We start from the raw sequence: 26,201 nt of genomic DNA, 5'->3' as shown, positions 1-26,201 counted from the left end.
TTCCCAGCAACCACATGGTGGCTCACAACCATCTGTAATGAGATCCAATGCCCTCTTCTAGTGTGTCTGAGGACAACAATGGTGTACTCACATTCATAAAATAAATAAAATCTTTAAAAAGAAAAAAGAGTTTGTGGGGAGCACAACATATACATAGGGGCATGACATTTTGGGATAAGTGAGAAAATATTGTAAGTTGTAGGTTCTAACAAAGAATTTGTAGTTAGTCAAAAGGGATGTTTTTGTTACGTTAACTATAAAAATGAAATACAACACTGTGATTTTTTTAAAGTAACTTAATCCTGCAAAGGTATAAAGCCAGTTAGTTGTCTTCTGTCCAGGGAGCCAGCATGTACTTGACTTGATTCCCTTTCCATACATACTGTAGTCAGTCTATGAAGTCCACATCAGTTATGCCTTCCATAGCCTCCTAGTTCCCAAGACTTTCTTAGTTTGAAACTTGAAACTTTTTTTCTGGATTATTATATCTTTTATAATTTACCTCTAAATGATTTAAACGTATAATTTACTTGCCTTTTCCCTATATAAAATTTCTTGTGGTTTTCCATGTGTTTTAGGATTAGTTATATTGCTTTTATTTTTTAGCTCTATTTTACTCATCTGATAAGTGGAACTAATGCTGTGTATTTCATGGATTTGTCTGTGAGTTTAAGTTGGCACTCTCAGTTATAGTACTTAAGCAGTGCTCCAGTGTTTTTGAGAGGTTTTTTTTTTTAGGGGGAGAGTGGGAGTGTTTTGTTTAGTTTCTATGTTCCATGTTCTCACTACCTTTAACTGTGCCGTATGTAGTAGGTGAACTCTATAGCTGATCCTTTTGTGAGTGCCAAACTTACTTTCTGTAATTAAATCAATTTAAGTGGTTCAGTGAGCTTCAACTTCATCATATTTAATCCGTACTCATCACCTCCTGCCGCTCACTGGAGAGTGCCAGTTAGTACAGTGTGAACAAAGTGTCTGGCCAGGCTCTTAGCTCCGAGCAGCCATCTGCTTTATTCTATTGTTTCTTCCTCCATGTGCTCAGGAAGTCACTAGTTCTCCATATACATTCCCATAGTACAACAATCAGTGATGTGTTTTAGTTGAAAAACTAGACTGTGAGAAGTGTAATTTTAAAATGTGAATTTTGCTTTTTTTAGATTATAATCCAACTCTACTCTCCACTTGTCCTATATCTCTTGGGTAAATAAATACTCATGTATAGAAACCCTGGGTCATATCACATGTCTGGTAACTTTAGTTTGGATGCTGACATCATCTTTAGTATGATCTACATACTATTACTCTATATAGTTTAGTGTAGCAATCAACATACTATTAATTATCTGGTGTTTGTGTTTTCCATTTGAATAGCTTTCTGGTTTTATGTTAAAGAATGGTAATGTTTGTTATGGGTGACAAGTTACTTGGAAAACATCCTGACCAATTTGCGGCTTGTTTGTACGAACAAGTACATATGCTTTGTAAGGGTAGATTTAGCCTTTAGTTTAGACTTGTCTTCCAGGGTCTGTTTTCACTAGCTCCTCAGAACAAGAAGCTTCCTCCAGGATATCCAAAACCTTAATAGTTTATTCTTTGTCTGGCTTTGAGGTTACATGTAAGAATGGCTTAATATCCAGTGTTGTAAAGAGGAATAGCGATTGATTTTTAGAACTCTTTTCAGTGTAACTCCAACATTTCTGTTGTTCTGCTCCATAAATTTGTTTTCCTGAGCACCGGGTTCTCTCACTGTGTATGGTAGTCTGAAAAGTAACTTTTGCTAGAAAACTTTGTTTCTTTCTGTTTGTGACAAGTTCTCACTTTGTAGTCCAAGCTGGCCTTGAAATTCTTCTGCCTGCCCTTGGGTGACTATAGTTATTTCATGTATTTTGTCCAGTTTCTATGTTTGTTTTCTGGCTGAATAATTTGGAACCATTTACTTTATTAAAATAATAAAAGTGACTACCTGTAGGATCATCAGTCAGTTTGAGCAATTTTCAGTTATTTCCCACTGGAGTATATTTATTTAAGCATATTTAAATATTTGCTTAATATTTAAATATATTCAAATATATAGATATATATTATATTTCATCTGAAATAATTTCATAAATTATTGGCATATTGCTAAATAAGTATAGTAGCATAGCTCAATAATGAAGTATGGCTTGGCATGCATGAGGCTCTGTGTTCAGCCCCCAACAAGTCCTTTGCCACAGACAGGAAGCCAATCAAACTGTCTACAACTGATGAAATATATGATGTGGAAAAGAAAACACCCTGAACTTTAGATCTGGGGGTGGACAAGCAAAGCCTTTTAGTCCCAGAGCTTTGGCTAGGGGAGCCAGAACTCCCTAGATCAAGGCTAGCACATTCTAGACTCAACGTAAATTTAGGATTCATGTTTGTTACTATAATTGACCAGTTAGCATATGCCTGATATAATTTGTAAAGCATTTGTTATTAAATGGTACTTAAGAGGTCTCTGATACTAATAAACAAGTAAAGTTAATGTCAAGGTCCGGAGGGCAGGGGTATATCAGTGGTAGAGCGCTCGCATACGTGCACAAGGCTTGGGATCCCTCAGCACCACACAAAAAGTAATTTAAAAATAAATGAAAAAAAAAAAAAAGAATGAATGTCCTGAGAAGTCACACTAGTATCTCATGAGTGCTTGAGAAGAGAGGAGAGTTTTATAGGATATATATATATGTGTGTGTGTGTGTGTGTGTGTGTGTGTGTGTGTGTGTGTGCTTGGAAAAGAAGACAAGGCCTGAAGTAGTAAGTTCTGATGGAAAGAACATACTGTATAACTGATTGTATATCTTGATCCAATGGCAGTCAGAAGACTGTCCTCCAGGCAGTTAGGAGGTGGGTCTCTTAGCCCAACACCACAGTGACATATTTCCTCCTAACAGTACTTCTCCCTATGGACCAAGCATATTCAAACCACCACAGTGTACTTTTGAGTCTTAGGGAACTTACTCCTGAAGACAGTTACGAACTCGAGGAGTAATAGAGCTAAACCTCCCCACCATACTTTTTCAGCGTTCTTTGTTGACACGAATGCCAGAATCTTCAGGTGAGAATAGTTCTATTTTTTGCCTTCATTACATGTTTCTTGAGCTTGATTCATAAACAACCATTTGGATATGTGGAAGGGGGGGTATTGTATTTCACATCAGCTGGTTTTCAGTTTACGTTCTTCTTTGACATGGAAAGGGCACTTTTAAATTACTTTCTGTCTTTAATAATTATTTATGTGTATAAAATGAGAAAAATAACAGTTAAATTCTACTAAATTGTACCCAGCATTGTTGTCTAGGTTGCCTTTTAAATTGCTACAGTGCCCCACTGGACACTCAAGACTATTCCTATGTGCTCAGAATAAAAGAATTCTTGTTAATTTAATATGAGAGTTATAGTGAACTCCACTTTGAAAAATAATAAATCTTACAGAAGTTATCTAGCAGTAAAGATGCTTTTCTAAAACATGCCTCAGAAGGGTCACATCAAATATAAACAATGTTAATCTCATTTTTGAGAACTTTGGTGAAAATATTTAAAATATGTAATACCTGAAAATGCAAAATATTTCTAAAATAGCTATGCATTTTTAGTATCCTTGCTTGTTTGTTTACTCTATTTAAAATATGGTTAATATAGCATTAAAATTTGGTTATATAGAAATGTAACATTTTCTAAGATGTTCCATAGGGAAACATTCTACACTCAAATGGTAAAGGCAAGTAAATGTCTCTAGATATGTTCTGTTTGGTTACTAGATTCCTAACATGTAAATTATATTGTAATTATATTGTAAAGTGTAATTATTGAACTTTTCCTATCTTGAATTTCTACAGTAATCTGAGGCTTTCATTTTGTTTTGGTATTTGTATAGTTTGGTTCTGAAACTAGATTTATCTGATTGGAACTTATGTGTTGAAATCAACACAATTTTCTAAATAAACTTTTCAGACCGGGTCTTGATGTGAAACTAAAGCTGGCTTGAACTCATTCATGGTGATTCTTCTGCCTTCATCTCCAGATTGTGGTGATTTAATTCTGTGGTTTTGTTTTTGTTTTAAGACCTATAAAAAGGTTTTAAACACCTTTTTGTTTCCAGATGTGTACACTGCACTCTTGGCAGAGATATTTGTCTTTTTTTAAGCATTTATTTAATCGTTTTGGGTTTAGTTTATATGTAAAATATAGCTTAAAAGTAAATTTTAATTTGAAAGGTTAGTTTTTCTTGGTATCAGTCATTCTCTTCTAGAGTTTCACTGAGTCTTAGCACTGCAGAATTTATTTGCACTAATGTAGTTTATGGATGTGGTAGCTATCTCACATATAATGGATTTTTAGTGGCAAAGCCAAGGTTTCTTTAACTATCCACCAATGTTTCATTTCTGAAGTATATAGCTAATAAAATACAAAACTACTGATAACAGTAATAAACTAAGACTCTCAAAGCACATATACATTTCCATCCTACTTGTGCAAAGATCACGTGTGTATCCAGTGTCGTCATTTAAACACGAGAAATAAGCAAGGTTTGAGAAAGGAGACTACAGAAGGGATGCTGAGAAGCTGAAGGAAGTACACAGGCCTGTTGATGAGGTGCTTTCATCATTTGATCGTTTAAGACATCGAGTGTTAAGTATGTGGAAGATAAAAAGTAAGAACTAAGTTTAAATTTTACCAATATGAAGCTCACAGTTGAAGGGGATAAACTTAATTCAAATGATATCAAATATACTGATGAGTACGGCAAATGAGCTCCAGATAAAAGAACTTTGGGTGGGAGTTTAAGAAAGGAATGTGTTTTTAGAGTGTTGTTGAGGAAATCACTTGTAAACATCAACGTCTCAAATGTGTTGGAAAAGCAAGACTGGTATGAGGGGAAGCTTTCAAGACAGATTTTGACAATCAGACCTTGAAAGGCCGGCTCTCGTGTGTTTTATTATGGCCACCCACCCCAGTTATAGCGTATAACCTTGATCCATATTTTCCTAAATACTCATGGCGTTGATTGCATTCCGTTTAACTGGCCCTTTGTATATCTTTAGGTAAATTTCTGCTTAAGTTCTCTCCTTAACTTTAATTGAAATATTTATTTATTTTAATTTTTTTTCTGGGTTATTTGAGTTTCTCTTCATCTGTTTCCCAAGTGCTGGGATCAATCACAGTGTCTGCCACCAGAGCCTGCTGTTGATGGCTTTGATCACTGACTCAGTTTCATCACTTAAAATAGATTTTCTTTTCTCTTGAGTCAGCTTAAAAATGTGTATGTTTTTAGAGATTTGTCCATTTTATAAAGATTACCTATCTAACTTATTGATGCACAGTTTTATTTTATTTTGGAATACCCTACTAATGCTCAGCCTTTGATTTCTGAGTTTAGAAATTAGAATCTTGGGCTGACAGTGGCTCAGCAAGTAAGAGTACTTACTTAGCACCAAGCTGGATGACTGGAGTTCAATCCCGTGTTTCCCATGGTAGGAGGAGAGAAGGCTATCCTCTGACAGTGGTTTGTGCACTGACACACACATAACACAGACAAAAATACATGCGTAAGATTTCTGAAAGGAAATTGGAATTTCTTCTTTTTTCCCCTAGAGTTTTCAATTTTTAATTTCCAAAAAAAGCCGGCTGGTGATTTTAGTTATTTTGCTTTTGTTTTTGTTTTTCGTTTTAACTATAGTTTTATTCTATCATTTTGTGTATATTTTCTCAGATTGTTTTGTTTTGTTAAAATAGTTTTTAAATTACTTACTTTTATGTGTATAGGTGTTTAGACTGCATGTATGTGTACTGTGTGTACATAGTGCCTACAGACCCCAGAAGAGGGTGTCTGATCCCTTGGGACTGGTGTTAAAATTTTGAGTCACTATGTGGGTCCTGGGAAATGAAACCCAGGTCATTGAAAGAGCAACTAGTACTGTACTCTTACATCCTCTTAATGGGCGCCACCTCTCTGGCCTCCTAGGTTTATTGTTTGTTTGTTTGTTTGTGGGTTTTTGTTTTATTCTGTTTCAGAGAGAGAGAGAATCTGTGATGTATAGCACATTGGATGCACTTGTTAGTGTGGTTGTCCACCAGCACTCTCCACTTTTTTTTAAATGAAAATTTTTTCCATACAATATATTCTGATTAAGATTTCTCCTCCCCCTACTTCTCCAAGATCCTATGTCCTCATCTACCCAACTCCACACCCTTTTTTTCCTTTTCTCTTTAGAAAATAAAAATAAACTAACCATAATAAATTAAAATGTAAAAAAGTACAAGAAAAACACATACAACTGAAAAAAAAAAAAGCATAACAACACAAAATTGGAAACCGTATTATACAAGCAAAAAGCCAGTAAGATGAGAATGCCCAAACAAATTAATCTGAGACAAAAGTCTATGAAAATACCACTGAGTTTGTTTTGCATTGGCCACCTACTGTTACTGCTGGGCATGTGACCTAAGGTCTCATTAATATACCCAGTGAGACTCCATTGGAGATGCCTAAGTGTTTATTTGCTATTGGATGCCAGTTGGAGATAGCTTCTTGATTAGGGATGGAAGGAAGCTGTGTCCACTCATCCTATCATTGCTGGTACCTTGTCTAGCTTGAACATGTGCACATTGCTGTGGTTTTCATGACTTCATATGTGCATCAGTCCTGTTGTGTCTGGAAGCCACTGTTTCTTTGGTCATTTATCCCCTCTGGCTCCTGCTGTTTTTCTGCTTCCTGTTCTGACTAGCTGCCTGATCCCTGAAGTGGAAGGTGTTGAGATAGGGTCTCTCACTGAGCCTAAAGCTAATTGAGTGGGCTGGATGGGCTAGGCCATTGTGCCTAGCTTTTTTCCCCATGGCTGTTGGGGTGTGAACTCAGGTCCTAAGCTTAGCAGGTAGTTTGTGCTGAGCCCCTCAAGTAATGTGTATTCTATTCTGCTTTAGGTTTAATTTGATCTTTTTCTGTTTATCTTTGTTGTTGTGTGTGCATGTTTTTGTTTATATTACTTTTGAGACAGGGCTTTATTCTAGCTCAGACTAATCTGGAACTCACTGTGTACCCAGGACGGTCTTGAACTCACAGCAAGTCTCCTCCCTCAGCTTCCTCAATATTGAGATGACAGGCACAAGCCACCATGCCCAGCTCTTTACTAGTTCTATAAGATATAAAATTAGATTGCTGACTTATGTTTTTAACAGAGGCATTTTAGCAATAAGAAACAAGTGCTCCAGATGTGCTGGCATGTGCTCGTAATCTAAGTATTTGGTGAGCTGAGATAAGATCTGTGTAAGGCCTGATTTGGAATATATCAGTAGACCCTGTATCAAAGTAAAACCAACCAACAGACCAAACAGCAATACCAATAAAAATGCATCATTTCTCTCAAATATCCCACTGTATTTTTATTTTCAGCAATTTCAGGATATTTTCTAATTTTTCTTTCAGTGTCTTGTTTAACATATGGATTGGTTATAGTATATTAAGTTACACTTTTGTATATTTCCCACTTTTTCATCTGACATTTCTAGTTTCTTCCATTCTGTTTAGAGAAGGTTACTCTGTAGCCCAAGCTGGCCTGGAACTCCCTACAGTTAGGTGGCTTGGAACTTAAGTAGCCTGCCTGCCTCAGTCTGCCAAATGCTGAGGTTAAAGAGGTGGGCCACCTAGTTCTTAGTATTTTTAATTTTATTCATGCTTTTTGTGACCTGTCTTTTATCCTGGAGAATGTTTAGTGTACATTAAAGAATATATTCCACTATTTTTAAGTATTTGGTCCATAAGGGGTGATAGTATTGCTCAAATTATCTTTCTTTTTCTTTTTTAAAACCTCTGTTAAAAACGTTAGTGTTGGAGGCTAGAGAAATGCCTCAGAAGTTAAGAGCACTTGCTGCTCTTCCAGAGGACTTGAGTTCGATCCCAGCTCCTATGTTGGACAGTTCACAACAGTCTGTAAATCCAGCCCTGGGAGACCTGACTCCTTCCTCTGGCCTTCATGGACAGCAACACACATGTGTACATACTTGCATGGAAACATGTGTAAACACATAAGCAACAATAAAATATTTTTAAAGAAAAAGCCTGGGAGTGGTGGTGCATGCCTTTAATTATTATGAAAATGTTTTTGTTTCTGTGTCCGTTTTTTTCCCCCAAGACAGGGTTTCTCTGGGCAGCCCTGGCTGTCCTGGAACTCACTCTGTAGACCAGGCTAGCCTCGAACTCAGAAATCCACCTGCCTCTGCCTCCCAAGTGCTGGGATTAAAGGCGTGCGCCACCACCGCCCGGCTCTGTGTCAGTTTTTGACTTAGTCTATTTTTTATATCAAATTTATCCAGCCTGGATTACTGCTTGCATTGAGTGTTATTTTCTACCCCTTAACCTTCAGCCAATCTATGTCTTTGTATGTGAGCCCCTTCTACACAAGTATAAGATAATCACTTTTATCATCATCATCATCAGTCATAGTAATGTTTCGTTATGCAGCCTTGGATGGCTTAGAATTCTAAGAGAACAGACTGACCTTGAACTTGATGTGATTGTCCTGCTCATACTGAGTTCCAGGATCACAGATGTACACTACTGTTATGTTTACTGTTATTCTTTAGAAAATTTACATTTATTTATTTAGTGTTGGTTTGTGTGTAGAAGTCAGAGGGACAGCTTGTGAGAATTGATTTGTTCTTCCATCTGCGTTCTAGGTCATCAGAATTTAGGTCTTCAAACTTTCTGAAAAGTGTCTTTACTGCTGAGTCATTAACCCCACCCTCTTTGTGTTATCTCCTTAATTACTGCTATTGTTTTCTTCTTGTTCACTATGCATTTTGATTCACTTGTGGTTTGTTCTTTGTACATTGTAACTACTTCCTTTGTGGTTCTCTTGGATAATTAAGGTCTTGTCCTATAACTGTTTAGTCTGAGTGAGGAGCAGTTGGGCATCAGTGGTCCCAGACCAGGCATTTTCATTTGTCCCTTTCTACGGTGTTGTTGTCACAGATACATGTTTACATATTGTGTGATTATTGACAGAAATTCATATGTATTGTTTTATACATTTGTCTTTCAAATCATACAGGAATAAACATTTTTCTGAAGCCAAAGCATATTTTCAGCTTTAGTGGTTATTTTATGCATGACTTTGAGTTAGTGTTTTCTGTCTTCATTCATTGAAAAAGGTTTTATTTAGTGTTTAGTGTTTCTTGCTTATGACAGATTCCCTTAATTTTTTTAGATCCCTAAACCTCTTAATTTCTTCTTCAGTTTTTAAGAATACTTTGTCCAGGTGTTTTGTTCTTTGTTAACATTTTTTTTCTTTCAGCTGTAAAGTATGTTATCTAGTGCTTTCCGGCCTCCCTCAGATCAGATAAGGAAATGCTGGTTATGTCAGAGTTCTTTATATGTGAGAGAGACACTTGCCTTGGTGCTTTCAGAACTCACTTGACAGTTCAAATATTAAATACCTCTGTTTCAGCCTTTTCATATTTATCCTACTTGAAGTTTGTTAAGTTCCTTGGATGTTTATATTTATATGTTAATCAAATTTAGACAAATTTCTATTGTTTTCTCAAATATTCTTTCTGCAGAAGTTTTCTTTCCTTGCCTTTGGACTCTTACACATATGTTGGTCTGCATGATGTCATTCCCACAAGTCTTTCAGTTGCTTTTGACAGCCTCATACACATATGTAGTGTATTTTAATCATATTTACTGCTTCGTTACCCTCTCTTGTTTAGCTCCCATTCCCAATTAGATTCCTTTTATTTGGCTTTCTCCCCTTGCCTGCCTTTTATGGCCCATTCTTTTTAATTAGAGTCACTCGCCTTAGCACAGATTTAGGGTTATGCACAGAAGCAAGGGCAACTTATCAGTGGCTACACCATTGAAGAAAATATCCCCCTCTTCCCAGCTACAGTAGTTAATCATGAACCCTGCCCATACCCATCACAGAATGTTGATGTCCCAATCTTGTGTCAGTAACCACAGCTACTGTGAGTTCATAAGTGCAACAGCCATGTCATGTCCGACAGACAGCTTTCCATAGCATGTCTCCCTATCTTCCAGCTCTCACATTCTTTCTATCCCTCCTTCTGTGGTGTTCCTTGAGTCTGAGAGAGGTGATACAGATGTCCTGTTTAGGGCTGAGCACTCCACAGTTACTTTCAGCACTTTGAGCAATTTACAAGTTTCTGTACTAACAGTAATCCATGACAAAAAGGAAAAAGAAAAAAGGAAAAGAAAAGGAGGGGGGAGCTTCTTTGACCAAGGCTAGTAAGGCACTATTCTATGGGAATAAATATAAATACTTAGAAAGTAATTTGATGAACATGTCTGTTTAACTCAACAGCCAAATAGCCCCAAGGGCCTATAACCTTCCAATATATTATTTGACTGAGTTTACAATACCACACATGAGAGTTCTCTCCTATAGAATGGGTCTCAAATCCAGTTATAACTGGTTGGTTTCTCCATAACTGTTGTACCAATATTACACCAGTGGGTACATCTTGCCTGACAGTTTAGATATGAACTATGAGCATTCAGTCCACAGCTGGGTATAACACTGATGCCTTTTCTCCACCATCAGCCACATAATACTATTGACACTGTGAATATGGAGAGAGGGAAGCTTCCAATGTAATTTTGATTTCCCTCTGTCTTAGAAATGAAATTTGAAATGTCTTCAATAAGTTCTTATAGTTTTGATAAACAAACAAGAACACATCCATAGTTCTCTTAAGCATATTTTTCTTTTTACTTTTCCTGCCTCTCAGATTGAATAGTTAACAAAATCACACATGTATAATAGTTACAAACTTTGTTGATTTTCATTGTACAAAAATTTGATGGTTGTCAGTTATCTGTTTAAGTGTGCCGTTCAGCTTAAGCTAAGTCCACATGGTACAGTTTAAAAACTGCATGGTGTATTCCCCAAAGTAGCACAAGTTCTTTTTTCTTTTCTCATTTTTTAAGATTTATTGACTTATTATATATGCAGTGTTTTACCTGCATGTATGTCTGCAGGCCAGAAGAGGGCACCAGATCCCATTACAAATGGTTATGGGTCACCATGTGGTTGCTAGGACTTGAACTCAGAGCAGCCAGTGCTCTTAACCACTGCACTCTCTCTCCAGCCTGTAGTACAAACTCTTTACCTTTGTATTTTGTTCTAAAGTAAGTCATACTAGCTTTCTGTAAGTAGGCAAGAACTGCTTTTTCAAAATGCTCAGATGTGAAAAATTAACCTCTCATCTCCAGGGTCTCTGCCTTTACCAACTCTTTAGCAGTCATCTTAAAATTAATGTTTGTTTAGTTACTTAGAGTATAGGATTGAAACCATAGTTCAAATGTCAGCTTTTATTAGTTCTGTGACCATTAACAATGTTCTCAGTGTTTCTTAAGTTATATCTTTTCTCTGGAAAAGTAGAGAAAATAAAGTTTGTCTTCAAAAGATTACAAATGGGGGCTGGGGAGATGGCCCAGTGGTTAAAAGCACTGAATACTCTTCCAGAGTTCAGTTCCCAGCAACCACATCTGTAATGGAATCTGATGCCCTCTTCTGGTGTGTCTGAGGACAGCTGCAGTGTACTCATATACATAAAGTAAATAAATAATTCTTTTTTAAAAGAGATTAAAAATGATTAAGGTACTATATATAAAACATTTCTGAACACCCTTTATACCTATAATTGATTAGAGTTATTATTTTTGTACCATCAAGGTGCTCTTCAAAAACTGGCTTCGTTTTATTCTTTCAGCTTCAAGTTCCATGACTTTTCTTCCAACCATCCATTATGAAAAGTTATCAAATTATTATAGCTATAAAATAATAAAAGTTTTCATTTGAAAGTTAATTTTTGTCACTGTAATTTAAAGCCTTTTTATTATGTGTTCTTGTGCTTGGAAGGTAGAAGAGAAATATTTCTATGAGGTTTTTATAATTTAGAAGTCATTGAGAAACAAAGATACATGTAAATTTGCTTTAAATGTTAGCCCTCATCTCTAATGAGTAAAAAGAATTTACATAAAGAACAACAGAGTTTCTGCTTTAAGGTGTAATCTTGAAAGGTACTTGACAATCAACTCAACAGCAATTTGAAATATTTCTGTCTTTAATGAAAGATAGAGATGTCTCTAACCTATCTTTGAATTGAAAAATAAAAAAGTAAATGACTTGAAGATTAACCTGACTGCCTGAAAATACTGACAGAAATCACCCTATTTTACCTGCAAATCCAAAAAGGCTGAGAAATTAGACTGACTGCTCACCCCAGAATTCTGTCTACACACCGTGAAATAAGGGCCGTGGATTCCTGGAAAAAACCTAGATAATGAGTGAGGCTCCCTTTCTTTTCATTTTTCAAGATACTGTTAAACCAAGGGATTATAGGCATAGAGGTGCATGGGGTGGGTGACATGCTAAAGGAGAGACAATGATAGTTTAGCTAGCCCCACTCTGTTCTTTAGCTTCTGTCTTTCCTACTTAGAATCGAGGCCTCCTTACTAGAGAAATCAAATCATGCTAGAAAAGTTATTAAGAGCCTGTAGTATTTGCAGACCACTACAAAAAAGGGCAGCTGGCCAAAATGCTGAAGTCTGCCAGTTGGCAAGCCCAACTACATACACACACATACACACACACACATACAGACACACACAGGTTTCTTATTAGCTTTTCAGCATTAGCAGTTTAAACATAAAGAACCAAGGATTAATAGCTATTTTAGAAGTTTCCAATGTAGGAGATTTGACAATAGAAAAGGGTGTGTGGGTGACGTAAAGGAAGAAAACATGGCAGAAAACAAAATCATATGAAAGAAATGACAGTTGACCACTTTAGATAGATAACTGCCTAGGGAAAGTTTGGGGGAGAAAAGTACAGAAGAAATAAATTCCACAAAAGCTTTGAAATTGAAATAGTTGAGGAAACGTGTACACTTATAGAACAAAAGGCACAAATAAGAGGGAAAAACAGAAAATAGGTTAATATGAGATTCATTATCTAACTTAACAAGAGTTTTAAGATTACAGGCTAACACAAACACCATTAACATTTTAAGAAAACAAAATGTAAGGATCCCAGATCTACACAAAGATTAAAGAGATTAAGTGCTCAGTACAGTAATGTAGGTTCATGTGCTTATAGAAGTTCTATTAATTTGAAAGTTTAGAACTGACTAGAAAGTAAGGAAAAAACAAGTAAGGGCTCTGATATTGATAGGGGAGGGACGGAGATAAAATCTGTGAGTAAGAGAGTGAGAGGCCTATTGCTCAGGTTAGATCACTACCTAGCATGCACACGGCCCCACACTCTGCTCCCAACACACACACACACACACACACACACACACACACACACACACACACAAAAGCAAGCATTTTTAAAAAACATTGTGCTCAGGGCTGGAGAGATGGCTCAACAGTTAAGAGCACTGGCTGCTCTACCAGCACCCACATGGCAGCTCTCAATTGTCTTTAACTCCTGTTCAAGGGGATCCGACATCCTCACATAGATATGCATATAGTCAAATTCCCAATGTACATAATATAAAAAAAATTGTGTTCTGGAAGAAGAGTTACCATTCTCTTTAGAGATGTCAACATTGATAGATATGTTTATTATTCCAATAAATAACTTCCACTAATGTACAGGCAAGCACCTACATAACTCAGCTGGCTGGCGTGGATCAGAGCAGGAAGGGACTTGTTGGGAAGATGAAGCTTTTCAGTGGAAGGGAAGGTGCATTGGGGATTAAATCCATGTTAAATCCAATAGTGAATCAGTCCTGCATTAAGGAAAGAAAGAAAAAAACACTTCTCCTTTGAGTCACATAACCAAGAGCAAGTCCAGACTTGAATTTTCTACTTCATCTTCCCTCTGTCTGTTCATTTTATGAGTGAGTTTGTGCCTGCTTGAAGGCTGTCTTGGAAATTTGTTTTGAACCTGTTTGTCCCTGTTTCTGTGTGTGTCCCAATGTGTACCTGTCTAATGTATGAGCTGTGTGTATGAGTGTGTGTTATCTGTCTGTCTGTGAGTGGTGTGACTGTCCATAATAAAGGACTTTGTTCTCTGTTTATTGAACAGCATAGAAAATATCACATGGAGAAGGAATGGGACATTTTACAGAAATCTTTAGCAGCGTTTTAAAAGCATTAAATCGCTGACTCTAGCTGGTCCCTACTAACCAGATAGCAAACATCATTTGTTTATCAAGCAGTAACCATAAATGGTTCCTTTCGACCTTTATGGTAAGTTTTAGGAAGTTGCTTTCAACTTCTGTATCAGCTGCTTTCAGCAGAGATACACCTGCAGGATCTGGGTCAAGGACATGGAACAGTGCTTAACATAAGAATATAGTTATACAATAGCTTAAGTTATACAAGTTGGATACATAGAAAATCCAAGACAGGTAAGAGTGGTTGTTAATTGTTCTCTTAAAGGCAGGTTAAATAAACAGGCTGAGTAAACAGTAGGCTAGCAGTCTTAATTTTTAGGTGATGTCAAGCTATATTATTAACTTTAGCTGTGAGGTCCAGGAGAAATCTAGACTTTTAGAATGTTAGAAATATTTTCAGAATATTGTATCACCAGAAGAAGGGACATAGAAAAGGGTAATGGTTGAAAAATGACCAAATTTTAATTTATGTACACATGAAATTATTAAAATACAAAAATGTACTCAGACACGGTAACATAAAATTGTAATATTGGCATTTTGAGAGATGGAGAAATAGCAATCACTCACTCGCTCACTCGCTCACTCACTCACTCACTCACTCACTCACTCACTCACTCAGGGGAGAGGCAAAGCCTTTAAGATACAAAGGTAAATAATTGCTTTGAGCATGTATGACATGATTTTTCTTACAAGAGAAAACTATAACATTCATCCCTCACTCAGGTTACCCTCATCATCCTCTCTGAAGTGCATAGTTTTAAAGGGACCAACCTGTCAGGTGTCGGGGCTTTCTCTAAGGTTAGCTTGTATCCTAATCTTCAGAGGCTACATTGTTTTTTTCTTTTACATGAGTCTTCCAACACTATTTGAATTTTAAGTATTACTTTGAAAAGTAAAATTAGCTTTAAAAGCATTTAGGTTAGGAGAAAGTCCTCGGACAGTGACCACAGAGTGGTCACGTCAAATGTGACCCTGGTAAATTAGTCTCTCATTTTCTTTTTAAAGATTGTTGTTACATTAACCAAACATACAACTTTAATGGTTGAGTATATTCCTGGTTACTGCAGTACCAGGATGACAATACACTACCATTAAGCTTGTATAGGGGGTTGGGAGAAAGAAAAGAAATCCACAGACAAAAAGTAAGCAAAACAGGTTTCCGAGCAGCAAAGTGATTTTCACAAACACTAGAAACCTCAAAAACTATTGGTCTCCTTTAACTCTTTGCTTTTAACTGTAGTAGTAGTGTTAACAAATTGAGTTGCAAGATTGTAGATAATTAGAAAGAGAAATGATGTCAGCAGGGAATTGTTGACAAGATTGATAGCTGCTACAAAAGATACTGTGTTGGTTAGGTTTATGTCAACTTGACACAAGCTAGAGTCATCTTGGAAGGGGACTCTCAGTTGAAAAAAATGCCTCCAAAGACTGGCCTGTAGACAAATCTGTATAGCGCATTTTCTTGCTTAATGACGGATGTGAAAGACCGCAGCCCGTTGTAGCTGGTGCATAAGGAAGTAGGTGCGCAGGGCATGAGAAAGCCAGTAGGCAGCACTCCTTCACAGCCTCTGCTTTAATTCCTGCTTCCAGGTTCCTGCCCTGGGTTCCTTCCCTGGCTTTCTTCAACGATAGACTGTGATGTGGAAGTATAAGCAAAATAAACCCTCTCTTCTCCAAGCTGCCTTGGATCATGATCTTTGTCAAAGCAATAGAAACCCTGAGACAGACACAGAACCATTAAATCCTGACACAGGCAATGAGGAAGAGTAGCAGTCTGGTGATAGCATACACCCATGCCATTCGGAGACAAGGAATTCAAGACAGTTCTGTAGTCTTTTTTAGGAGGTGTGTGCTCAGTTTCCTGACGTTGACCTACCTATTCTTGTGCAGCCACTAGTCACCATGGATTTAAATACATATTCCATTTTGTTACTTAGTGCCAAGTCATTTATGAAATAACCAAGAACATCCCTGAATCTAACATTAATCCTGATAAGTACCCACAGAACAGGAATCAAAGCTAAGGTGTGGAATAAGGTGAAATGAATAAACAGCTTGGACCATATACGACAGCATATGGAATGACACATTGCTTCTGTAACTTCCTAGCTAGGGAAGCACGCTTAGTCACTGAAAACAACATTGGTTCTCTTGAGAGTTCAACTTAATTCTCCCCTCCCCTCCTCTTCTCTCTCTTCCTCCCTCCCACCCTTCCTCTTCCCTCCTACTGCTTTTACCCCCGGTCCCCCAACACAAGTTAAATTATTCAAGCTTACATATATCTAGTTGGTATATAAATGAATTTTTTGTGATAGAATTCAAGTTTGATTTTCATTTTTGAATCTATAGAATGAGCATCTAGTCTGTAAATTTGGTTATATTTGTTTAATTGAGTGCATATTCAGTACAGATTGGGGAAAAATTAGATATCTTTGTCTTAACCTTGTGCTATTTCTCTTAGAGGAAGTCCACAAATGAAGGGGATACCTCATTTTAAGGAAGAACATTGTGCCCCAGCATTGAATTTAGAAATGAAAAAAATACTGGATTTGCAAGCACCCATCATGAGGTACAGTATGTTGGTTACATTTGAGATTTTATGACCACATAAGACCATGTCGTTGGTTAAATCACATGACAAACAAGAAAATGTTTGTATTTCAAAATTTGTTAATTGTTTGAGTGTATGATATGATAACATGCTAAAAAGATTCAAATAAAACCCTACCTGTAGAGAAGAGGGAGCTGTCTCTTTCTACAGCCTCCATGTGTCTCTTGAAAGGACATGTACACCTGAAAGAATATTAAGCTTTCTGATTCCATTGTGAATAAAGGTTATATGACAAGATGGTAAGAAATACTAAAATATGGAAGTCTATTTATACTCCATGTTTTTTTTTCAGTTTGACTTTATTAATTGCTTCATGGTTGACCTTTTAGTTATTACTGTCCTTTCCTCTTGCATATATATGATTTTTGTCAACAGTGTACAGCTGTGAAAGCAAATGAGGCTCAATCCTTCAGAGACTTCCCAGATACACTGTTGATCAAAAAGCAAGGTGTATATAGCAGTAAGAATGTTTGGTCATAAAGGGTATTAGAAGTTTGTTGTTCTAGAAGAGTCCATAAGCTAGTGCAATAGGTTTGAGGAACAGATTTTTTTTGCTCAGGTACCTTTCAAACATATTGAGCCATAGGGCCAGCAAGATGGCTCTGTAGGTAAAAGTGCTTGCTTCCAAACCTAATGACCTGAGTCACTTCCCCAGTACTCACATAGTGGGAATAGAGATCGATTCCCAAGGTTTGCCTCTGACCTTTAAACATGCACCAGGGTATTCCCAAGCAGATATATCCCAGATAAGTAAATAAAAGTGTAACAATTTAAAAAATAAAAAGACTGAGCATATGACTGTTGTGAGCTATTGGGCTATATAAGTGCAATTCCTACTTTTTAAAAGACCTCTCTGATTTATAGTTCAAACTAAGGGTTTCTTTCACCATTTCTTTTGTTAAACCACCACTCACTAAAACAAAGAGCAAAGTTGGCATGAGAATGATGAGCTGTTGTCATTCCCCCATTTAGTCTGTGTTCTTATTCTTTAGTCCCCACGTGGAAAAGAAAATCTTTATTACTTGCTAAATGAGATTAAACTAAAAGTTTTAGTTTAGCATATTCACTGTGTTGATGATATTTGCTGAGGATGAAAGCCTTTTCAAGAATGTGACTGAGGTGGCTTGGTGTGTAAGAATGTTTGCCTCATCAGCATGACACCCAAGTACAAATACTCAGCCCACATAAAAACAACGTGTGTAGGCACACCCAAGCCTGTAACTCTAGTGCTGCGGTGGACAGAGACAGGGGGTTGCTAGGGACTTCTGACTGCTAGCCTAGCTCCAGTTCAGTGAAAGACCCTTTCTCAGTATAAGGGTCTTTCACTTATTCTCAGGAATAAGGTGCAGTGTGATAGAGCAGTAAACGCCTCAGCCTCCATATGTGTACACATATGTGTATACATGGATGTGCACACATGCACACACACCACACACACACACACACACACACACATTATTAAAGTAAAATTTTAAAAGACTTAGTTGATGTAGAAGGAATTTAGAATGTATGTGGACACCAAACAAGATAAACAATACAACTTGGTTTTATGCCTCCACCTAGTGGTAAAGCCATGTAACACATGGAAATAGGATAGAAAGCCTTTACAAAAGGAATTTCTGGGGCTGGAAGCATACACCATAGTAGAGCATGTTTTCACCATGCTCAAGGCTCAGTGTTCAAATTCTAGCACCACCAAAGGGAAGGGAGGAATTGCTTCCAACTTGTGTGACTTTGCTGGATAATTTATGTCAACCTGACACAAGTTATAGTCATCTGAGAAGGGAGAATTGTAATTAAGAAACTGCTTCCATAAGATTGGGTTGTAGACAGCCTATAAGTCATTTTCTTAATTAGTGATTGATGGGGTAGGGCCCAGCCCATTGTGGGTGGTGCCACCCTTGGGCTGGTTGTCCAGGTTTCTATAAGAAAGCAGGCTGAACAAGCCATAAGGAGCAAGCCGGTAAGCAGCACTCCTACATGGCCTCTTCATGAACTCCTGCCTCCAGGTTCTTGCCCTGTTTGAGTTCCTGTCCTGACTTCTTTTCATGATAAACAGTGATTTGGAAGTGTGAGCCAAATAAACCCTTTCCTCCACAACTTGCTTTTTAGTCTTAGTGTTTCATAGAAGCAATAGAAACCCTAAGACAATGACTTTCACCTGTGTGAGAATAGGGTTCTTCAAATTTAGGTTTTTGGCAGTCTCAGACTTCTCTCAAATTTACAAAGAAAGAATTACCAAAACCTGATAAACAACTTCAGCAAAGTGGCTGGATATAAAATCAACTCAAAAGAAATCAGTAGCCTCCCTCTACACGAAGGATAAACAGGTTGAGAAAGAAATTAGGGAAATGACACCCTTCACAATAGTCACAAATAATATAAATACCTTGGTGTGTATCTAACCAAGCAAGTGAAAGATCTGTATGACAAGAACTTCAAGTCTCTGAAGAAAGAAATTGAAGAAGATCTCAGAAGATGGAAAGATCTCCCATGCTCATGGATTGGCAGGATTAATATAGTAAAAATGGCCATCTTGTCAAAAGCAATCTACAGATTCAATGCAATCTCCATCAAAATTCCAAATCAATTCTTCATAGAGCTAGAAAGAGCAATTTGCAAATTCATTTGGAATAACAAAAAACCCAGGATATCGAGAACTAGTCTCAACAATAAAAAGAACTTCTGGGAGAATCACCATCCCTGACCTCAAATTGTACTACAGAGCAATAGTGATAAAAACAGCATGGTATTGGTACAGAGACAGGCCAGAAGATCAGTGGAATAGAATTGAAGATCCAGAAATGAACCCACACACCTATGGTCACTTGATCTTTGACAAAGGAGCTAAAGCTGTCCAGTGGAAAAAGGACAGCATTTTCAACAAATGGTGCTGGTTCAACTGGAGGACAACATGTAAAAGAATGCAAATCGATCCATTTTTTATCTCCTTGTACAAAGCTCAAGTCCAAGTGGATAAAGGACCTCCACATAAAACCAGATACACTGAAACTAATAGAGAAGAGAAGACAAGAATACCTGGGCACAGGGGAAAAGTTCCTGAACAGAATACCAATGCCTTATGCTCTGAGATCAAGAATTGACAAATGGGACCTCATAAAATTGCAAAGCTTCTGTAAGGCAAAGGACACTGTCAATAGGACAAAACAGCAACCAACAGTTTGGGAAAAGATCTTTATCAATCCTACAAAGGGCTAATATCCAAAATATGCAAAGAACTCAAGAAATTAGACCCCAGACAACCAAATAACCCTATTAAAAAATGAGGTACAGAGCTAAACAAAGAATCCTCAACTGAGGAAACTCGAATGCCCGAGAAGCACCTAAAGAAATGTTCAGCATCCTTAGTCATCAGGGAAATGCAAATCAAAACAACCCTGAGATTCCACCTCACACCAGTCAGAATGGCTAAGATCAAAGACTCAGGTGATAGTAGATGCTGGTGAGGATGTGGAGAAAGAAGAACACTTCTCCATTGTTGGTGGGATTGCAAGATGGTTCAACCACTCTGGAAATCAGTCTGGCAATTCCTCAGAAAATTGGAGATATCATTACCTGAGAACCCAGCTATACCACTCCTGGGCATATACCCAGAAGATGTTCCAATGTATAACAAGGACACATGCTCCACTATGTTCATAGCAGCCTTATTTATAATAGCCAGAAGCTGGAAAGAACCCAGATGTCCTTCAACAGAGGAATGGTTACAAAAAATATGGTACATTTACACAAAGGAGTATTACTCGGCTATTAAAAGTAATGAATTCAAGAAATTCTTAGGTAAATGGATGGAACTAGAAAATATCATCCTGAATGAGGTAACCCAATCACAAAAGAATGCACATGGTATTCACTCACTGATTACTGGATATTAGCCCAGAAGCTTGAAATACCCAAGATTCAACTCACAGACCATGTGAAGCTCATGAAGAAGGAAGACCAAGTGGGGGTGCTTTGGTCCTTCTTAGAAGGAGTAACAAAATACTCAAGGGAGCAAATATGGAGACAAAGTGTGGGACAGAAACTGAAGGAGGGGCCGTCTGGAGACCATTCCCCTGGGTATCCATTCCTATGTGCAGTCACCAAAGGTAGACACTGATGTGGATCTCAGGAAGTGCATGCTGACAGGAGCCTGATATAGCTGTGTCCTTAGAGGTCTGCCAGAGTTTGACATATTCAGAGGCAGATGCTCACAGCTAACCATTGAACTGATCATGGGGTTCCCAGTGGAAGAGTTAGAGAGAAGACTGAAGGAGCTGAAAGGGTTTGTGGCCCCATGAGGTGAACAACAATACCAACCAACCAGAGCTCCCAGAGTCTAAACCACCAGCCTGGGAGCACATAGGGAGGGACCCATGGCTCCAGCTGTATATGTAAGGGAGGATGGCCCTGTTGGGCATAGGTGGGGAGGAGATCCTTGGTGCTATGAAGGCTTGATGCCAAGTGTGGGGGAATTCGAGGGTGGGGAGATGGGAATGGGGGGCAGGGGGAGGGGGGATTGGATAGGGGGTTCCTGGGTTGGGGGGGAGAAATGGGGTAAGGGGATAACATCTGAAATGTAAATAAAATATTCAATAAAAAAAGAAGAAGACTTAGCAAAATTTCTCTTAGACATGTTGTATATATAGTAAACATGAGATGATTATAAAAAAATAAACACCATTAGCTGGTCAAATACATACTTCTTGGAAATTTCCTATACACTTGTAAATGAGAGAGAAGACACTGAAAAACTATATAATCAGCTGTTTCTATTATCACAACGAATGTAATCAATTAAAATTAGGAATGATTGTTACCATGTTGCTTATAGAAGTAAAAGTACTGTCACCTTTTATTTTCAATCAAATAAAAAGTAAAGATAATTGCTAAGTATCCAGTAATTTTGTTATTGCTTAGATAAAGAGCATATTTTAAAGATAAAAATTTGTAATTATGAGCTTTAATAATTGGTTAATTAGAAACACTATTCTACTTCAAGTTATATGTGACAGCATGTGGTGCATGCATGATATTCCTTACATACCATATTAATAAAATCCTTTAGTACTTGGTCAGAATCCTAAATTGAAAAATACCCATGTTTGAGAAATGTGGAACTTGTTATATAATCTGTGGAGCCAACGATGGTGGGCTAATTTAAAACATACCTTATTAATGTTCAGCCTTGTTTACAGAAGTTCCCCCTACCCCGTGCGTGTGTGTGTGTGTTCCCGTGTCCATGTGTCCACCTGCCTCTGCCTCCTGCGTGCTAGAATTAAAGGTGTGCAGAAGCAATTTTTGAAAGCTGTTATATTTATATTCATTGTTTTCCCAGTATATTATGTTTTCCCAGCTTGCAAGTTAATTACTTGAGTTTCTTGTTTTCCTCCAGTTTGCAGTCTGTGCTGGAAGATCTCCTTGTTGCAACTTCCGATGGACTTCTTCATCTTATCCATTGGGAAGGAATGACAAATGGAAGAAAAGCCATCAATCTTTCTACAGTACCATTTTCAGTAGACCTTCAGTCATCTAGAGGTAGTTATACTTTGTATATGAGGTAGAACCAGTTGTTTAATATTGGGCATATGGTAGTACTACCCAAATATGTGAAATACTAGCTTATTATAACCCTACTCTATTTGTATGTTTTTCATCAGTAGGTTCATTCCTCGGCTTTGCAGATGTGCACATTAAAGATATGGAATACTGCGCCACACTTGATGGATTTGCAGTTGTGTTTAATGATGGTAAAGTTGGATTTATTACACCAGTATCGAGTAGATTTACTGCAGAGGTATGGATTGTACATTTGGAATTATTTTATTTTACATATATTAATTTTGCTTAATTTTAAATTCTATAGTCTCTTAGTTCACATAATTTTTATTCAAACTGTATAGACAGTTGTAGGGTTATTGACTTTATCCTGTGGAAAATGACCATTTGCTTCAATTTTCTCCAGCTCCAACACATTCATAATCTTTCCAGTAAGGTTATTATTTTAATGAGATTATTGTCCATTGTTTAGTCAGCATATAAATTCTGTTAATACCAAACTATATAATATGGCAATGACTAGTTTTTTTCCGTAGATTTTTATTTCCACTAGGAGTTAATAATTGTTTAGTCCTTTATGTTTAGTTATTCTGTGTCTATGTATGTATGCCTTTGCTTATGCACACATGTATATGTGCAGGGTGTGTGTGTTTGTAAAGACCAGAGGGCAACCTAGGCTACCATTCCTCAGTCACTGTCAACCTTGATTTTAGAAACAAGATCTCTCATTGGCCTAGAGTGTGAAGTAGGCTAAACTAGCTGGCCAGTTAGTTTTAGAGACCTGCCTGTCCTCACCTTCAGTACTGGAATTAAAAATACATAAAACCAAATTTTGCTTTTTATATGGGTTCTGGGGATCAAATTCAAGTCCCGATGCTTGCAAAGCAAGCACTTTACCCAGTGAGTTGTCACCTAGCTCTACATTAGTGTATTCTTTATGTACTTACCTCTCAACCCCAAACTGACTGTTAGTTGCCTTATTTTCTCCATTCTTTAAGTCATTTGTTTAATCTTCTTTAAGAATTTTCTATTAGAGCTTTCTAGCCTGCTCCAGACAAACTTCTCCAGAATGGTAGCTTATGATAGGCTTTTAACTAAGATGTATTTTCTGGGTTTTCTTCTTCTTCTTCATCATAATCATTTTCATCATCCTAAGGAATCTCTTCTTCCTTTAATTGTATATCCTTTAATAGCTATTGCTTTTTTATTGTTAGATAGTGAAGATGTAAATTTTGATGCTGTGCAGAGACCCAAATAAAACTGTCTTCTGCTTCGGTAGACTTTGATGCATGGCGCTCGCCCCGCAGTGTTTGCTGACGGGTCACTTATCTAAGGAGTCTTGTCCGTCCTTCGGTTCCTTCCCTCCTCCTTTCCCTTACTCTACTCTTTTTCTCTCCCTCTCCTCTTTCTGTTTCCAGTGTTCCTTACAAAGAATCCTATAGTCCCTTCCAGAGGGTACATGGACCTGATTCCCCCCGATAGTCTGATATTTGAGCTTTGGAAGACTTAAAAACTAGAAGGTTCAAAGTGTAATCTAGGACTTTTCTTTAATGTTCACACAAAGGAAAAATGTTTAGCTTTCTATTGGAGTGGAAGTTGGTCTTTGTTGGCTGCTCGCATTAGGAATATGCTCAGCAAGGAACCAAGTCTTCCTAAGTAGACTATGACCCAACCCTACCATTCTTTCAGAGACCCCATATTCCAAGGCGCTTTGTGTGCCCAACATGGAGAGTGAGCACTTCTAAGCTCTCTTTACTATTTCTCAGCTTCTAATATGAATGCTTTCCACTTTCCCTTTGTCTTTATTATTTTATGCTTCTTGAGGGAAACCATTTAGATGATATGATAGTCTTTGTGAGAGATTTCTTATGCACGTAAAACCAAATAATAGCTTGTTAAACTGAATCTTTTTTGAATGCTAATTGTTGGATCTACAATAACTTTAGGGAGACACTTTGTAAGCCTTAACTCTTTTCTTAATGTAGCAACTTCACGGAGTTTGGCCACAAGATGTCATTGACGGGACATGTGTTGCAGTAAATAACAAATACCGACTAATGGCCTTTGGTTGTGCAAGGTAATTGATAATTCATTCTAAGTTAAACTTAAGACATCTTAACATACTTAGGGGCTTGATTATGCCTGTCATAATTATCATTCATCTTAAGATAAGATATAAAAGTGTGTTATTATTTTGAAACAAAGGTAAAGAATAGATTTCAGATGCTGAATATTTGAATGTGTAAAAGAGAGATGTTTCAACTGTAGAAAGTTGAGATACCAATAATAAAGAGTAAACATGTTAAAATTTAGAGTCTACTGGTAATCCTTTAAGACATCAGACTCTATTTATCAGTACTTAATTCCTTAAGATATCGGAGGAGGACACCTTCCTCAGAAACACCATCTTCCCTTTGAAGCAGTGCCTGGAGCTCACTAATTAGACTAGACTGGCCAGCTAGCCCCAGAGATCCACCTGTCTCCAGCTCCCCAGCACTGTGATTACAGTGTACAGCACTGGACCTACCTTTTCATGTGGGTTCCAGGAATTGAACTCAGGTAGGTCCTTATGCTTGTGTGGCAAGGACCTTACATGAGTATGTAATTTTATTTAATTAGTGAATATTTGTAAAGTTCACATGTAAAATCAGTTGTTGTTTTCTGTTTGGTTTGGGTTTTTTTGTTTGTTTGTTTTTCTGTAATTCATATCATGTAATGGAGAGGTTTAAAGTAAAATTGAAACATGAACATTATGACACATGTTTATAATCCTAACATTCATGAGGCTGAGGCAATAGAATTGTGAATTGAGGATATTGATTGTAGTCTGGGCTACATAGTGAAGTCTAGACCAGTCTTAGTAAATTCCTTTAAAAAGGGAGGGTGGGAGGGCAAAAAAGGGGGGGGGGTTGTGTTCATGATTTGATTTGTTCATATTTTATTTAGAATTTAAAAATGTGTGGTCATGAGTATATTTTTCCTATCTTCCCTATCATGTTTGTCTCCTAAAACAAGCAGAAGAGCTGGGTGTCTGTGTGTGAAACACACACATTTGCTGCCCAGGTTAATGCGTATTGCTAAAGTTCTCTCCCTCCCTCCCTCCCTCCCTCCCTCCCCCCCCCCCCCCCTCCCTCCTTCTCTCTCTCTCTCTTTCTTTTTTTTTTTAAAAAGATTTATTTATTTAATTTATGTATGTGAATATACTGTCACTATTTTCAGACATACCAGAAGAGGGCATCAGATCCCATTACAGATAGTTGTGAGCCACCATGTGGTTGCTGGGAGTTGAACTCAGGACCTCTGGAAGAGCTGATGTGTTTATAAAAAGATAAAGAGATAAAGAGAATATGTCTGTGGAGGTGTGGAGAGGTATGGGGGAAGGGGATGTCTCAGCGGGCCCATGCCTGAGGCATCTCTTCCCCCTGAGAGACCAGCCACACACTGTATAGAATAGAGTTTATTCAGGGTGTGGGGAGGGGAGCCAGGGTGGTAGTAGAGGCAGAGAGAGAGGAAGAGAATAGAGAAGTAGAGGCTGGCCATGACCACGTGGAGAGAGGGGGAAGGGAAAGGGGAAGGGGTGAGGGGACAGGGAGAAGCAAGGGGCAAGAGAGGAGCAAGAGAGAGCAAGAGAGAGAGGAGGGGGCAAGCAGCCCCTTTTATAGTGGACCAGGCCTACCCGGCTACAGCCAGGTAACTGTGGGGGTAGAGTTTAGACAGAATGCTAACAAGAGCAGTCAGTGCTCTTAACCACTGAGCCATCTCTCCAGCCCCAAGTTCTTTCTTTCAATGTTACAGATATGATACTCTATGAGTATGTCAGCATTTTCTTCCTCTTGTTGCTATGTGTTCAGATTGTTTC

General features: G+C 37.7%; 1 protein-coding gene across 2 annotated transcripts in view; it reads left to right on the top strand.

Moving 5' to 3' along the window:
* Positions 1-26,201, top strand: part of Ric1 (RIC1 homolog, RAB6A GEF complex partner 1) — an 84,931-nt gene that overhangs the window by 24,886 nt on the left and 33,844 nt on the right. For both annotated transcript variants that reach the window (XM_028764060.1, XM_028764059.1), the window contains exons 4-7: positions 16,634-16,741; positions 22,179-22,321; positions 22,444-22,580; positions 24,328-24,419. In XM_028764060.1, coding sequence (XP_028619893.1) covers positions 16,634-16,741; positions 22,179-22,321; positions 22,444-22,580; positions 24,328-24,419 — 480 coding nt within the window. The remainder of the gene's footprint in view (positions 1-16,633; positions 16,742-22,178; positions 22,322-22,443; positions 22,581-24,327; positions 24,420-26,201) is intronic.

The sequence above is a fragment of the Grammomys surdaster genome, unplaced genomic scaffold (assembly GCF_004785775.1).
Source record: "Grammomys surdaster isolate TR1022 unplaced genomic scaffold, NIH_TR_1.0 141, whole genome shotgun sequence".
Classification (NCBI taxonomy): domain Eukaryota; kingdom Metazoa; phylum Chordata; class Mammalia; order Rodentia; family Muridae; genus Grammomys; species Grammomys surdaster.
Note: the sequence above shows the minus strand (reverse complement) of the source record. Positions and strands in the feature narration are given on the sequence as shown.